This window comes from Malurus melanocephalus, unplaced genomic scaffold (assembly GCF_030028575.1).
Source record: "Malurus melanocephalus ecotype Western Australia unplaced genomic scaffold, MMel_1.1 scaffold_155, whole genome shotgun sequence".
NCBI lineage: Eukaryota > Metazoa > Chordata > Aves > Passeriformes > Maluridae > Malurus > Malurus melanocephalus.
The window spans coordinates 647,257-665,093 of NW_026623387.1; the positions used below are offsets into that span (position 1 = coordinate 647,257).

Genomic DNA, 17,837 nt, shown 5'->3' on the forward strand with positions numbered 1-17,837 from the left:
TTTATTCTCTAATCCTGATTTTTGTAAATATAAGCATTGTTTTGCAAATAATTTCAGTCAAAACAGAATATCTTTCTTTTATATCGTAGTGACAGGATTGCCAGATTTTATAGGTGGGGGGCTCAGCAGGTGGCCCTTGTTCTTTTCCCAGTCCCTTGGGGCAGCATTATTCCCTTGAAAATCAGATCTAGCATTCTTGATGTGCAAATCAATTGGTCCTGATGAAAACAAAATAATAGTGAAGAGTTAATAATAATAATAGTGAACCTTTCACAAAGTGAGAGGTTTCAGATTCTGAAATAATGTTGCCAGAAAGATGGCTGCCAAAATTTCTTAGCATGGCATGMTTTGGTGTCACCTTTATTCAAAACATTTGGGATTGCCTCCACTGGAGGTGAGCRCATAATGAAAAGCAACTTGCAGTGTAATAAAATACACAAAATTACTTAAAATTTACTGCTTTTAAAAAGAGATGAGAGATGAGCTAGTTTGATCCTTGATTATCAAGGTATATTAGTCTGTAATGACACAGAGCTAGAAGCACAGAAGAGGTATTATGAGAGATAGCAAAAAGGTCTGAGTTGACATTTTAAAATAGAAATAACTTTTTCACAAGTGCCTTTGAGAAAATAAGAACCATTAAGRAATGATGAAGAAGATAAAATTATTAATCACAAAGATACTAAGTGCTTTTCTTCCCACCCTATTTCTGTATAGCAGAAATGAAGTCTGTGTGTGCTGCTGCATGATAAGAGTGTAATGGATGTAAGTAAAAAAAAAGAAACAAATGAAACACTGCTTGGAAACTGCCTACAAACAAATCAGCAAATCCAAACAGTTGTCACCAAGGGAACTAGCAAACTAATTTGCAGTTACAGTGACATTAACTAGAACCAGAGAAGTGACTAAAGGCTGAAAAAGTACATGAGGAGCTTTTAGGGGAGAATTCAAGTGCATCTTCCATTTGGTGGATTATATAATGGAATACATAATTTATGGAAATCAATAAATGTCTGCAAGGTAATGGAACAATAAGCAAAAGCACTTACAGGCTTCTAGCAAAKTAATCTTGCCAAACTTCCGTTGTTTTGCTTTCTTGAATAGTTGTGTACCATTATAGAGAAAGCAGCAGTGTCCTAAGTTCAAAATAGTTCAGAGCATAACAGTTCTCAGTAGCAAAGTTGGATTGCTGAATACATACCAACCTTCCTTGAATTATTACCTTGACTAAAATAAACTGGTTTGACTCCTCAAATTTCTATTTGGGATGTTTTGGAATTTTTTGGAGACAAAGTAACATRTACCACATGTGCATCCTGCTGGAGGAGAGTCTGTATCAGGAGCAGCTCATCTTTACCATAGCTGGTGATTTTCATAAGAGTTCAGAATTACTTAGAGCCTTTTTATATGGTAGATGTTCTACTTATGGAAGATCTGTGGAAAGCTGTAATTGGAGAACTTTGGTCATAGAATCAGAATGGGTTGAGTTGGAAGGGACCTTAAAGATCATCCAGTTSCCACCTTCTAGTTTACCTCTGCAAAGGTGAGAAAGGTTTTATTTGCCTGATTTGTTTCTTCCAAAGTATATGCAGGAAGTGAGTATTTGAGTTAAATCAGGCATTCAGTCAGAACATTTATTTTTTAAGAATAATGCTAATTTTCCATGCATTTTTCCTTTTTTTTCAGAAAGCAGTTTTTGTTGAAAGGGAACTTGGAGATGGGTCTTCAGTTGATTTTTTTTTTTTTAATATTATTATTTTTTGTGTTTATTGTTTAACAGAATGCTAACCACATTTTTTAGGAGAAAGGGGGAAAAACTGAAGTTCATACTAATTCTCTGTTGAATAAAAATAGACAGTGCAATATTCCATTTAATGGCAGCAGGGTTCTACAGCAGAAGTAAATGAGCCTTGTAAATATGTACCTGGCTAGTTTCATTATCTACAGCTTTGTGGTAGTGATGTTAAACTCCTCTAGTTCTTTATTTAAAGTGGAATTTTGGGAACCCGAAACTCCTGCTTTGAAGCATTTGGTAGATTCAGTAAATGAGTACCTTTCATTTTAAGCACTGCATGTGGCACACTCATTTTTCCGGGTTTGCTATCTTGCTGTTGTCTGTGTTGCCAATCATTTTGGGKTTTGTGTTTCTTCATGTTGCTGTYTTTGGCTCTGTAATATTCTTAGAAACCTTTAGCAAGCAATAATAGCTGTAAGTCACAGCTGAATATGCCTGCCTCTTGGATTTAGTTTTCCCACAGCAAGACTCCATGGCCTGGTATGCTGAAACATGAGCTTGCATACAGTTTCCTKGCTGAGGAGAAGAATAATGAACTGCAAAACATTCTGTTGCTATTAACATTTGAAGTGGATTGGGCTATTCATTGGAAAAAGAGTGTGCTACAGCAATTATGTTCCTCCCCGTGCTCARTTGACTTGCCATTTCCAAAAATGAGATGGACAACTGTTTTGCAGAGGCCAATGCTTTGTTGATGGTAAAAATTATTAACTAAACCTGAAGCTGTAAACATACAAGGAATGGAGGTTTGGGGCACAGAATGAGGCTGCAGAGGAATTCTTTAACATTGGGATTAACTCCCTTATGACCGTGTCACGCACTGAACTGGTTAAAACACTCCATGGCGAGCAGGAAGATGGGAAACCTTGAGATTTAACATTTTGCTGCTCATTTTATATGTAGGTGGAACCTCACTGTTGAGACAAGGGTGGTCAGTGAAAGAATTTACTCATTATGAAACAGTTTTGTAAACACTATGCACTGTTTCGTATGCACTTTTCAGCATATAACATTTGCTGGATACTTTATCTGTGAAACATCTTTGTATAACTGTGATCTCAGGTAGGGAGCTTTAAGTCCAAGTGACTCTTCTGTTGCTCTTGAAGGAAAAGRTACATACAACTCGAACGAAGGTGAATTATTAGAGTCAATATGGCCATGTCTTTCGAAGAGGAAAAGGAAAATATTTATCAGAGGACTTTACCTTATCCTTTATGTTACTGAACCGCATYTTCAGCTTAAGCTTACTTTACCATTATTCCCAAAATAATGCCATGAAAGTGCAGTGGAGTCTCCAGTCTGGTTGCTTTGGGAGAGCAGTGTTTTCAAGGAAATACACACTATGAAAATGTGGTTGTCAATGCCAGAGGTATTCTTTGGGTGCAGGAACTGAATGGTTGTTCTGTTCTTCATTACATTTTAATGCATGCACTGTTTTTCAGGAACTCCAGGAAAGAGCTTAATGACATACGGTTTGAGTTTACTCCAGGCAGAGGTAAGGCTCCTGCAACTGAACTATTCTCTTACTGCTTAAAGAGGTATTTCAGAAATGGATTACTGCTTATGATTAATGCAGACTGCTTCTCTGGAATGTTTCCTACTGTGCARAGCTTTATAGTGAACCTCAATGGAGCAAGAATTGCAGAAGTATGTAAATTCTAGTGGCAAGGTTGCATAATAYGTACATTAGAAGAATTTATTCACAGTATACTTTTATCAGTTTCATGTCTTATTGAAATTATTTATATGGTACATAAGATYTTGCCTAGCAGTATTTACAGCTTTRRAATTTCCAYTTTCACATTTGGAAAACATAGTAGGGAATATAGTAGCCATAAAAATGTATGTGGTGATGGTGACAATATTTAAGTTTCTTTCCCTGTTCTAAATAGATCTCTCTAACAGGASATCTATTAATGAGTATAATAAAGTGCATACCATTTTYCAGAAGCTGTCTTCAACTGAAAGTTGAGTTGTATCTCYAGCTTTGKTATTATAACCAGAAAGAAATTCTGGTATTGAAACTTTTAACTCTACTGCATACTTGTGGAACTGTAGGCTTTCYAGTGCTAAGAGCTTTAAGAACTTGTACAGTTATCTTTATTTGAAGAAAACCAGGTATTACTGGCATAAAATGCACAGGAGTATCAAGTACATGGTATTTTGAGTAAGAAGGTATCATCCTTGTTAAATTGCAACCCTTTGAACTATGAACCTATTTCATATTCCTTAGAAGTCAATATTCACTTTATTTAGAATAGCCTCCAAAGAGCTTTCACCTAAAAATGAATCCATGTTGGAAGAGGTGTCTCTTTTGCTGTAAATCATAGTATCTTTCATGTGCAGTAATTCTGTGCATGGATGTATTGTGTTGCCTACCTGCCTTTTTCGTTGATTTTGGCAATGAGTAATAACAGAAGAGGCCTATTACTTAATAGGGCACAGAAATMTTGGTTTGCCAAAAGAATTACTTGGGAAATGGCTACATAAGCCATTTGAGAATTCTTACTTAGTCAAAAAAAGAGGATACAGTGGGACTGTTCCTATAATCAGTCACTGAGGCTGCCAGACAGCAGCTGTGCTTCTCATCTCCACAAACTGCAGCTGGCTCAGCTCCCTTGCTTTTCACCTGAGTGTGTTTCTTGAGGAAATGATGCAGCTTTGTGTAAATGCCTCATAGCATGAGCCACATTACAGTTGAGACTTAGCAGGAATTCAGGCTTGTTCCTGCCTACTTAGATCTAAGCATTCTAAGGTCTTTATCCAGGGCAAATACTATTCACAGGGTCTTAGGAATTAACCCACTCAGGTACAGAAGTTAATAGAAAATCAGTCCAAAGCTTTGAATTTCCTGAATCATAGTACATAAAAGCTATTTAAAACCTTTATCTCAAAATAATGACTGTTCATGTAACCCCTTCGCCCCACTGGTAACAAACAAGAAAGCCTATTCAGCGCGTYTCTGTCTAGATATGCACAACACTGGAGGGCATAAAGAAAGCAGTGAAAACCACACTAAAGCATTGTTTGGTTTTTTGGTTGTTTAGTATCCTTGTAAAATGTGTGCAAGTCTATAGTTAGATAACAGAGGAGAAAGGCTGGTGGCCAGGAGAGGTCTGTAGAGGGTTTGCAGTGAATCAAGTCATTATCTTATGCGATTTGCTGTGCAGAGGCTGATAATTATCATTTTTCCTCTTAATTAAAGAGAATTTCGAATTCAATCCTGCCTCCAAGAGTGTTTTGGAATGAAAATATATTTTTCTTTAAATTGCATTGCATGACTGATACTTTTTGTTGTTTTTRTGGGCTCTTATACGTACTCCTTTTACCTTTTGGACAGACACAGCAGATGGCGTTTCTCAGGAGCTGTTCTCTGCAGGCCTGGTTGATGGCCACGATGTAGTTATAGGTAAATTACATTTTTGTTTGCAATTATACTCTTGTGACAAATTTGTGTTAAATGGGTGTGAAAAATTGTTTTCTCTGATGCTGGTTTTCAGAAAATCTTTTTTGTCCTAATTTTGCTTTCATGTATGCATAGTTCAATCAACAAGGCAATTTTGATACCATTCCAAGGTTTGCTTTTGCAAGTCAGATCTCTTCAGTGGTTTGAGACGAGTGGTATATTATAACTCTCCTGAAGGATTATTGACAATTCTATGGTTGATTGTTTTTGTGATAAGTTAATTTTTTGTTTAAAAATAAAATKRTCTTTCAGTAGGATTTTGCAAAGTGTGCTTTGGCCTCCCTAAAATTAGTGAGTCTTCTGTTTGGGTTCATAGAAGGAGAGGCAAGACAGTGTTCAGGATCTCTGGACATTGCATCTAATAGTGTTATTTCTGTGGTAAAAWAAATGGTAATCAGAAATGTTTTCTGGTTTTTTTTATTCCATGCTTGGTAAAGTTTTCTTTCTTTTACTTGAAATTCAGTGCCTTACAAAGATGATTAATTTGGAAGTGCTTATTTCTCTGCACCTTCTTCCTTTCTTCTGGTTGCTCAAGATCAGTAGATGTATAGTCACCAAAATCAGAGAGGGTTAGCATATGCTGGATGAAGGAGAACTAAATTGAGGAATACAGGCAAGTCAATTCTTGTCCTGCAGTCAGAAAAATTCTTATCAGTAGGTTTAAGATTTCCTTACCAAAGTCCTCAGTGAAACAGAGTGTTTTACAACTCCAGATGTTCGTGGCTTGCCTGGAAGATTATCTAAAATGCACTCTCACTTMATTTGTAGTTAAACTCCTTCTGAGAAAAGCCAGTACTTTTTGCTTTTGGATGTTCGGAATACAGATTAATTCTAGCTGATCTAAGRAATAAAATTCCTATCTAATCTTTTATCCTAATTTCTAAAGAAAAAGCATTTTAGGGAGGCTTGGAGATGGTACAGGCTSTAGGCACTCTTAAAGTCACTTTTACTGCACTGTTATTTTTAGGGTTCAGGAAGAGGAGTTGCTTGGCCTTAGTTCGTTGCTGTTTAAACATCAGTATGAAAAATGTCATTACCACACTGCTGATAATATTTTTGGTAGAATTTTTTGTTCAGAGAAAAAAAAACCAATTTGTTTTTTCTTGGCTAACAAAAGGATTTTGATTTGTTGGTTATCCCACCTGTCTGATCAGTCAGGTGGTACTCTGAGTCACAGCTGGTGATGCTGCAGTGCAAGTCCTGCTTGGACTCAGTGAAAAATCWTTCCCTTTTTCATTCTTCATTTTCCCTTTGCTGCAAAGTTCTCTTTCAAGTGCTGGTACTTCTGTGGAAATTTCAGCATGAATGGAATTTGTTATCGTCTTTCAGAGGGCGTGGTAGGGGAAAGACGAATGAAAATAGGTGAATGAAAAGACGAATGAAAATAGGTGAATGAAAAGACGAATGAAAATAGGTGAATGAAAAGACGAATGAAAATAGGTGTCCCTCATGGGACCAAGTCCCATCCCACAGTAACAGGACTTTGGTCCTTGAAGGAACACATATTTCTTTACACAAGGTTTTCCCTAGCAGGCTTGGTTAGAGACGCTGTCTAGTTAGTTATARAGGTTTACTTCTTTGCTTAGTATCTGTTTTGAATTGCAGCAGATTTTGATTTTTAGGATTATGATGRTTCCTTCTGTACTTTCATGTTTTATCTTTTTATTGTTACATTAAGAAAATGTAAGGAARTAAAATTTCTTGTATGTAATGAAATTAATCAACTCATATTTTATTTCACTAATTTATATTTAGTTTATATTAATTTCTATTTAGTTTATGTGATGGGTTTTTTTATGATTTAACTTGCCTTAAGGTAAGAATTCTACAGGCACAAATTTTTGCATGAATTTATATTATAATCTAATATTATAATATAATATTATAATTGTGTCTGCTTCACTTGTGAAATTTTTAGGTATGTTTGGACATTGTTAACTTCCTAGAAAATTACTTCAGATTTCATATTTTACTGAAAGAAGAGTTCTGTTAAATGTGATTTTGCTTTTAATTAAGTTAGAAATTGAAGTTGTGCTTTGTTAGTRTATTTCACTGTAACAATGCAGTCTTAAGAAGTGTTTCAGTTTAAAAGCCACAGGTCATATAAGAGAGTAGATGGTGCTTAAAATGTAAATCTGCTTAAAAACTAATTTTCTATGTAAAATTATGTTAGCACCTTGTTCACTCAAAATTAAAAGGCTTAAAATCTCCCGGTATAGGAAAAAGGCAGTAATAGAAGAGCTTGGCTAACCTTCTTCACCAGAAGAACTGGTTCCATTAGTTTCCAGATTGAAAGCAGGTGATAAATTACCTTTCATTTTTCAGCTGAAGCAGGCAGAAATTCAGCCTCTGTAATGTGAATGAAAACAGAGTTCTGAGATAGTCTCGCAAAAGTTGTTCTTGTAGGTTCTTTTAATGGGTGTTGAAACAYGTAGAGACTCAGACAAAAGAGGAAGGTGAAAATACCTGGTTTTATGTTGAACTCAACAATTTGTTGGCATAATGGCTGATCTTCTGAAAGCACACCTAAACAGGAGTCAGAAAAAGCTGTTGTGGAAAGTATGGCCATGGCACATGCGAGCTGAAGTTGTTCATGTATAGAATTTAACAGCTGACATGTTAAGTTGTATTGAATTTGCTGCTRAGCATCAACACACTTCACCTTTTGAGTCTTGCTGGATTTGCTTCRCTTAACACAGGAGTCCCAAAAAGATTTTTGTTCTGATACACATTAAGTTCAGCTACCTGTTCTGCAGAGAAGCAAAAATCCCAGCTAGCATGTTCACTTCTGGCTATGACTGGCTGGTTTCTTTTCCTGTAGCATTGTTTCACAGAAGTTCTCTAGATCAAGGGAATCAGCACAGAGAATTTGTTTAAAAGCAGGCTGGAGTTTGTGTTTGCAGACGGGAATGAGCCTTGGAGCCAGTGGTATCTTACTGATGAGGTGCAGTACTGAARCATCCATGTTAAATCAGATCTGGGATATTTTTAAAGTTAATTTTGAGATAAAGATGTCTCTGTGTGTATGCAATATATGTATGCAATATATGTATATTAGCTAGTAAACATTCATCAGGTAATRTTTCATTATATTTTTGACACCATAAGGAAAACGCCAATCATATCAACAGTCAATTCTGTCAAAAATCACATAGTTGCAGTCCAGCTTCATGGGTATATACAATGTGCATATAATTACAATGAAGCCTTAATCTTCTGGAGTCCTTGCTTAAATTTCAGAACCTGAAGGTGTATTTACAGTTATTAAATTGCAGCATATGCATAACCACCCTCCCCTTCCTTTCCTGAATTCTACTTAAATAAAAGCCTTGATATCCATGCCATCAAGAAATGTGGAGTCACCCTCTACTATATTAATGTACCTTTTTTCAGATGTTTTTGTCAAAAAAGTAGCTCTGAATACCTTGAGCATCATGGAAGATGTATCTTCACTTTTAAATACACCCAGCATTAACTYCTGGTAAAAGTCTTTTGTAGCTGGAGGTGTCCACTTAGTAACCAGAGGAGCAGCTTTTATTCAGTTGAAAAGCAAAAAGTTTCCTGCTGAAAGGCCTGATGTGTTTAGAAGAACCAGCTGAAAACCCAAYAGATTGTATTTTGTAATGAGGTCGTATTTTGAAAGTAGCAAGCTTTTTCATCATCTTGACTATTTTCTTAGAAGTCTGAATACAGTAGATGTCATAATAGTTTGAAGCAGTTACTTTGGTAAGTAAACAGAACTTAAATTGGCATCTAGAATGACAAAAAAATCCCAGCGTGGCTGTGGATAGGTTATTTGGCCACAAGTTCAGAGAATATGTATTGACCACTTCCAGAATGACATTATTTCAAGGGCTGTTAAACGGTCAGTAATATATATAGTATRATATAACAGTAATACATAGTTACTAATTAATCACAGTATTAAAGCATTTGAAAGCTGACTCTCTTACTATATGGTGTGTGCTGATGCTGAAGGTAATTTTGTACTAAAATGGAACGATGAGAAAGCACAGGCCCAGTTTGTTAGTACACTTAGCTTATGGGGKCACTGATAATCCACATTCTTAGAAAAGCCATGGAGTTACAGGTCAGGTAAAGGTGAAGATCCTTTTGCTTCCCTTGGCTTTGCTCTGCATTTCTTACACCTAGTTTTATTTACTTTGTCTTGTTAGATTAATCATCTTTGAAACTGAATGAAGGGATGGCTTTTGTTCAGCTAATTCTAACTCWTCACCTTACTGTAATTAGAAAACAGGATAGAGCTGCATGAGCAGAAAACGTCCTCCATATATTTATGTGCTGAAAGAGCAGTTGTGTTCTTGTGGGTGGGTAACAGGTAGCGCTACCATTCRAAGGCACCTTAGGTTTGTCATTTGTTATCAGTAGTGTTTTGAGGTGCACTGATTTTTGTAACATTTAGTAAATTTTTTAGAAGTTTTGTTTTCTTCTTGTGGTTCAAACTGAGTAAAATCGCTGAATTTCTAGTTAAATGTATCACATTTTTATTTATTCAAAGCTCAATGTATCCATAAACTTTCTAATGAGAAAATGCCTTTATAGATTTTTACCATTCAACTAAATTATATAGACTAAATACTTTGTGTTKAATTTAAATATATTATCCAGAAAGAAAACATAAAGATTTATTGAAAACCTGACTGTATTTTAAAGCATTTTGTAGAAAGTGTTGTGCTTTCAACATGTGTACATAACTCAGTATCTCTTTGGGAAGGTATGCAAATRCACTACAAGTGGAAGAATATCTCTAAAATCCCCAGGGTTTAACTAAGGACTTAAATATTTCAACACATCTGGCTCATTTAGAGCTAATGCACCGAAGGGTGACTGATGATGATGAGACTGCTGGGAGTTCTGGAAGCTTGAGGTGCACCTGCAGGTAGTGAAGTTTTGTGTCTAATTGCACYGAAGTTATTTTAGACTTTATATGTTGCATGTGACAGGTGCTCTTGAGCAAGTGTATTGTGTGAGACTGACAGGTTTCACCAAGTTCCCACCATGGTGGATTTTTGGTGTGGTGGAAACATAAAGGTTCAAGGTAAAAAAGAACGAAATTGTCTTAGGTGAATAATCACTGTTGCTGTGGTTATGGCAGAACTATAAATATGTGATACAAGAAATTCTCCAAGTGTGTCAATTACTCATATATGTGTACTCATGTATCATAGTGAATGTACCTGTCTTACAGCCATGATAAAGTAATAATTTTTAGTTACTTTAAAGAAATAAAAAAGGTCAAATTGACAACTGTCTTCAGAGAAAGTTCAYTGTTCCTTTTGTCAGCATGCAGTCCACCAGCTCCTCCTGAACTATGTAAATGAGGAATAAATCCATATGGTTAGGAGTGGGATTAGTTTTGCCTGATAGATACAGTAYGTGATAAACTCTTTGGCCTGGAGTGTGGCCAGGGGTTCTCTRCCCCTCATAGACCTGAAACCAAGTTTCAAGGTCTTTCTAGTTAAGAAGAAAACAAAAAAACCCAACCATGAATTTGAAYCAGAAATTGCAAAAGCAGCAATGTAAGTAATGTTCCTGTTTTCAGTAATAATTTACTTGCTGTTCTTTATTTCCTTGGCATTCACTTCTCTGCCAGTGGTTAGTGTGTCAAAATAAGGATTTATTGATGTTCTTCAAACTAGATGTATTCTATTTCAGAACCTAGCTCCAGCACATCAGGGAATCTTTTCTAAAGACATTCTTCTTGTTTTAAGTTTCTGATACAAGGTATTGAAGTACCCTGGCTGCTATTTCATCTTCTTAATAGTTTTTTTCAGATCRTTATCTATAATTCATAGCTGAACTTGGGACAGGAGGACTTGTGAAGATCTGATAGTGAGAGGAGATTACAAAGTAATAATATGCATAGCAGAATATGACCTGCCTTATTTCTGCATAGACCTACATTTCAGATCTAATCCAGCATAATGAAGGTATTTGTTAGAGCTGTCCTCAGTATCTTGATGATTATTAAACTGTTGTCAAAACCTGTGTCTGAAAAGCAAGACTTGATTTCTACATTCAGTCATAGGCAAATGATTTTTTCAACCTAGTACTCTGACTCATTCTTTTGTATAGAGAATTTAAGAGCACAATTTACTGTAATATCTCAGGCTTGTTAAATAGCCTTACWAGCAGTGTTGGGCAGCAGGTCTAAATTTTTATATTAAATGTTCATTTGAGACTAGACTGAGGTTTAGAATGCTCAGGTTCATTAAAATGAAGGGGAAATTATGAAATWTGTATATACTCATCCCTCACCTTCCTGAACAATCTACCTCATTAGGCACATGAAGAATCAAGGTCTGAAATAGATAAGTATTTAATTATCCAAATATATTCTACTTAGCCTTTTATAACACTTTGTTTTTAACATGCAGTGGTTTGTCTAAGCATTCTACATATCCTCTAGGGGAAGAAAAAATCCATTTGAAATATCAACCACCTTTTTTCATAACTTTCTGGGAAAAGGTACAATTTTCAAATTGTATTAATATTTTAATTTATCAATAAAACCAGTTATCACAGTTTTGGTCTTTTTCCTTTTTTTTCCTCTTCTCACAGACTGAAGAATGTAATATATTACCTTGGAATTAGATATCTATACTAAGTAATTGAGAATTTGGGTGCTTAATAATTTGTTATTGGAATTGAAATAGGTAGATTTCTAGCATTTCCTGTTTCATAAAATATACTGCTTCTGTTGGGTGCACATTTTTTCAATCAGCTACCTAAAGAAAAATTACTATTTGTGTGTTACTTTATCAGTCCTCAGTTTTCCATTTTTTAGGCCTGTGACTCCTGGATATCAATGCTCCATGTTAGTGGATCTTAATGTGATACATTTGAAGTCTGCTATTATTTTGAAAGTGTTTTGCGTTTGGGGTTTTTTTCAGTTTGAGCAAGGGTAATTATTTAAAGTCTTTATTTGTGGATAGAAGCCAATCAGAATACAGGATCCTGTTGTCCCTGCCATGCCTTTAAATAACCTAGGGTAACTGGTTAGTGGTTAAAGCTAAAACTTTGGTCCCAGCCAAGTCACTTTTGTTYTGTTTTCTTTTAGAGCAAGATAGCTTGATGCCAAGTTCTGGTTATGTCCTGAATGTCTAAAATGACATGAACTAGCCTAAACATAGGTTGTCTGTATAGRATAGGGAATTAATACAGTATTGGAGCTCAGAACTCATATGAACCACAGGTTTGAGGTGGTGTTAATAATTGTTTTAAACTGTGGAAAGTGCAGGTTGAAATTGTAGCCCTGTTACAATCCCTGTTGTAGGATCCACTAGGATCCTGTACGAGACCATTTTCAGTCTCCCGGTGTTCCTTCAAGGCAGAATGGCTTTGGCCTTCTGTTGTCCTGTACCTGCCCTCTTTAATCTGTGTGTTCTGATTGTGAAGCTGCAGATTGAGCTGTTGGAAATTATTATAGTATCAAGTGTTGAAATGGAGGTAGTTTCCACTGTCTTTTTTCTGTATCTGCTGATTCAGGAACACACTTTGGGAATTCATACAAATTTGTGAGCTTTAATCTCCTTTTGATAAATTCCTAATTACAACCTCTTCATAAATAATACATTTCTAAAAGTTTTYAATGCTTCTGCCATATCAGTGTTCAATAGCTTCCTCAGAAGAGAAGCCAGGTTTGCTGTTGATCTTTCTATTTTATTTCTTACTTATGAGRATCATGTCTAGGTCCTTGCAGTCCTCTAGTAATGAACACTTGTTAGCTGCCACAGATCTTCAAATGCTTTAMTATTTCTCTTGCTACTGTTCTCAAGCAATATGAGCAGAAGGGATTTTTTGACAAGCCTCCTGAATGGCTGAACTAATGGAATCACATTACACKTATGTGACCTTTTTGGTCTCTCTTTAATCTTTCAGGCAGACAGTTTGTGAGCTATTAGATAATAATAGGACAGACAGAGATCTGGAGGAATTGTTACAAAAAACTGTCAATGTTGTTTTCATTGTTTGTATAAYGCATGACAATCCAGTACTAGCTAGGTTTTAAAAGTTAGTTTTGACTTTATTCTGAATTTGCAAATGCATGAAAACCTTGGTGTAAAATGAAATATAAATGAATGCATAGATTGTAATGAACCTCTTGCAATATGTGAACTGGCCTCAAGAGCATGCATAATAAATTCAGCCCTTTGAAGGAAAATTATTTTTGAATTTATTTTCACCAGTAGCTGAAATTTCAGGAGTGATAATTCCACTGAAAAATATTSCCTGCCACTTGGGCACCCTGCTTCCTAAGACCCCACCAGGAGAGCACAGCATTAATCCTCAAGCCAGCAGACTCCCAAGGCAGTTAATTATGGTGAGCTCTGTGCATCAGATGAAAATGGTAAAATAACTGCCTACTGTTGGGGAAGAGGTAATATTGAAACAATCAGCAGGAAAGCCAATAAATCTGTGGAGGTTTGAGCTTGTCTTCTCTAACAGATGAAGTAGGGAGCAGTTGAAGGTAGCACTAGCTATTTTTTATAGACTGAGTTTTGGACTACATAAAAAATATTTCACTTTTAACTTAKTAGAAATATTTTTCATTTTCTCAGAGGTTATAATTTTTCCCTTTTTTGGTGACAGTAATTTTGTGCCTGAATAATGCTTCCCTTTCCTCATATCTGAATTGCAGAATTACAATATGCAATAGCTTTGCAAACTATTGAACCTAAGCAGGAGTTCATGAGCTATTTCCGAGGTTGCCCATCCATTCTTTGCAAAATGGAAAAGCAGATGAATCATTATTCTTTTGAGAGCACCCCAGAAATACCATCTCAAGCCTTAGATTCTGCTTGTGTCTGTGTTTATGCCAGATGGCTCTGGCTTAGTTGGCTGGGTGGGCATTGTACTGGAAATAGTTTAACTGTATTTCATATAGCTTTATTTACTGTCTCATTAATTTTAACTTTTCCAGAAGTTTTCCCTCTTCAGAAGCCATTAGGGTTAAGTTTCATGTCGTGTTAAGAATTTTAAGCAACCAGGAGCGAAACAGTTGAGACTGTCTGCAGTATGGTTAATCTCTTATATTTGTTAGACCTTGAAGGTGGCTTTTTTTTTGTTCCATTTCCTCGTATCACTCATTTAAACACTCTAATTTATGTGGTGGGCCAAAATCATCATATAGCAAAGAGTAATTTATATCATATACATGGCAGAGCCTCTAGTTATGTTTCTTTTGTTTATTCCATGTACACATTCCCTGTGTTGTATATATTTATATGCTGGGTTTGACCTTTTATCCTATTGCATGTTCTGCAAGTGCAGACGCTTATTTTGTCAGAGTGGCACAGCCRTTTGTCACTGAGCAAAACCTGCAGAAGAACCTGGAATGATTTGTGGTGTGTAGGTTGATTGTATGTCCTTCAGAAGCCTTCTGGAGAAAGCGAACAGCACCTTGTTTATTCTTGTAAACAGCAAAAAGCTTCTTGTGCTAACTACTGGTAATGCTTGAACTGAGCTTTTGCTCCAAGGCATGATTGGAAGATTACTCTATTTACCTGAGGTTGCTGCTGGCAAAGATATTTCCATCACCACTTAATTTTTTTTCTTGTTCATGTTTCTTCCTCTGACTTTTATAGGTGCATGGCCATAACATATTGAGAAACACTCTGCAAAATAAAGTTGAGCATAGTACAGCCATAGGTCTTGTAGAAACAGTGAATTCWCAACAGGATTTTAATTATCAGTTAGTGCTGCTTGCAGGCAAGCCAGTCTATGAATTTCACAACTACAACATCCAAGGCATGACTTCTGAGTACTTAAAAGAAAAATGGCTTTGTCAATAGCAACTGCAGTACACTTAACTTAGAGATAAGGTGTAGACTCTGAGACATATATTTTACAATGCTCTCCACTTTTCCAAATAATTTAAGTATCAGTGGAGAAAACAATTTCCACCTCTCTAGAAACTCCTAGTTTGAAACTCCTTTCGCTTTAGAGAATGTTACTGTATTAAATGGACTTTGTTCACCGACTTGCAATATGAGAATTGTTGGGGCTGTGGGGTGGGGAAAGGTGGTGAGAATGGGATGGCTGTTTTCCTCCTTAGTGTTTGCAGATGTGATTGTGTTCATCTGCATTTAGAAACCTTAATCTCATTTTGTCATATTTAAGCCAAATTAGAGCTTTGCACATGACCTGTACCAGGAGGGTTAGTGAGTCTCAGCCTAGTAAATAATTTTCCTAAATGAAAAGAGCCTAAATCCAGTAGCTGGGAGAGATTTTCGTCAATAAAGCCTAATAGTTCCACTTAAAAATAATTGTGTTTTTTAATGTGCCTGAAATGACCAATAATTCTGAGCAGGGCTGAACAGTAGCAGCAACTGCTTATAAGGGAAAGCATTCTTTGCTGTCATGAGCATATGCCTGGTATGAATTTTTGGTATCTTTGCATATCTAGTGGTCCAAACAGTGTGGGTTTAGTGATAGTCCTTGTGGTCTAAAWAAGGGCAAGACCTGGCAAAACAAAAGCAAGAGGTTAGAAAAATGAAAAAGATACCAGCAGGATGGTATGGCTTTGCTAGGTAACTATGAGCTCATATTAAAAGTAAAGACAATGAATAAATGACACTGTGTCCCTGTAGCTTTTACTGAGCACTGTTTTCAGCTTTTTTGAGGAATRATAACCATCTACAATACCACTCATTTCTGTTACAGTGTTTTAAATAACAACAGCAGCAATAAAGTAATTAGCATTAACTGTTTCCATATATTGGAAGTTTGATTTTGCTATTCTAACTTGGAAATTTTTAATCTCTTTCCTGGTAAAGAACCAATCTGCAGGAAGGGTYAGGGTTTTTCAAGACTTTGACACTACTTGTGAAGTCCTGGATGCTGCGTACCCCACTGCAGGACAGTTCATTAAAACACTTGCTGATTGTGGGCTGCTGTTTGCAAATGCAGTAATAATAACTTTGCCAATAACTGTGCCTAAGGGCAGCTGGAGGGTTTTGCTCTCGGGGGGAATAGCCCAGCAGCATGCTGAGCAGCCTTAGTTGTTCTGCAACTGCTCTACATTAAATGAAAGGCTGCCCCTCCTGAAGACATGCGTGCACTTAAAGCTCATATTTTTGTAACATTTTATTTAGGTGAAGTTAAAAATCTTTGGATTTAGGACCCAGCACCTGCCTGGTTTTGTAGCACTGTCTTCATTGCAGTGAAGGCAGCAAACACAAGCTAGAGAATCAGTTCTTTTTTTTTTTTTTTTAAGATACATTTTACAGAGATTTCGATAAGCCACAGCTACTCTTGAGTGCATGATTATATTTTATAGATTTCTTATACATAAAAAATTGAAGCTATTCCATCCTGGCTTCAGGAGCTATGAGGCTGAATATTCCTTTTTGCCTACATATGAGGTTCTAAGATTAATCATAATGAAAAGCATTATATATATATTTGCATGTATTTTATCAGGTAGGAGGTACTGCAGTAAAATTGACTTTTAAATTGTGAAAGTGAATTGTGTGATTAAAATAAAAAACTGTTTGTAATGTCTAGAATAAGGAAGATTATGAATAATGAAGCTTGAAAAARGGAAAGAGTTTCTATTGTAATGCGTGTAGTTGAGATCATTTAACTGTGAAGGTTAATTTCCTTCTTTACAAAAAGGGTTCTCTACAAAATGCACTTTATGCTTGCTTTTAAGTCCTGTTTTTAGTTTCAAACAYACTTTCATCTCCGGTTAAATTTATTACAGTTGAATAAAGAATCCTTGATGCCATTTTAATCATATAATGAAAATGAGACCCACAGAAAATTGATTGGGATTTAACAGTGGTAGACCAGCTGAATTCTTCTCTAAATTCCCTTACTAAATTCTGTGCTTCCCCTGTGAGGCGAATTTCTGTTATTACACAGTGGATCATGYATGATCAGGCATGGTGGGAGTGCAAATGTTGTCATCACAACGTTAGAAGATGGAGGAAGCAGAAACATAAGTTTGTAGCAGTAGGACACTGAACATGCAAATATTTGGTGTSCATCTCCCACTGTATGAAGTGTGTGGAGAGAGTTATTTATGGGCAGCATCYACTTTCTTGCTTCTGCCTTATGGTATATACCTATTCCATGTACTAAGAAATATCTGATACWTAATACCTGTTCATTTCCTTTTTATAATCTTGTTTAAACAGCTCTGCCAGGTGTGAAATMTTTATCTCATGCTCATATCCTGTTGATGACATCTTGTGCTCATACATCAGTCYTGAACCAAGGCCCTTAATGATTTGGTCTGAGTTAGTTCAGGATCTATGACTGTGCAAAGCTGGGGAGCCAATTTAGTAAAYATACAAATCTGAAAGCAGCCGTTTTTCCTTTTGGTCAAGATTAATGATAGCAATACTGTTAAAACAGACCAATTAAAAATGTAAMTTAGGTGTTTTGATAGAAAAAGAGTTTATTAATTTCCTGCATTCTCCTCTGTTTTCAGAGTAAATTATTTCCTTCCTTCTATTTCTGTAACAGCATACAGCTTCCTTTCTGGACCCTCAGGCTCTGCTCATCCAGTTAAAGTGTTTATTGCTTATTTGTCTTGATCATGTTTGC

The 17,837-nt window shown here is 36.0% G+C and overlaps 1 protein-coding gene across 3 annotated transcripts in view; it reads left to right on the forward strand.

Moving 5' to 3' along the window:
* STK39 (serine/threonine kinase 39) overlaps window positions 1-17,837 on the forward strand; it is an 81,429-nt gene that overhangs the window by 59,342 nt on the left and 4,250 nt on the right. For all 3 annotated transcript variants that reach the window (XM_057371723.1, XM_057371724.1, XM_057371725.1), the window contains 2 exons: window positions 3,238-3,290; window positions 5,136-5,204. In XM_057371723.1, coding sequence (XP_057227706.1) covers window positions 3,238-3,290; window positions 5,136-5,204 — 122 coding nt within the window. The remainder of the gene's footprint in view (window positions 1-3,237; window positions 3,291-5,135; window positions 5,205-17,837) is intronic.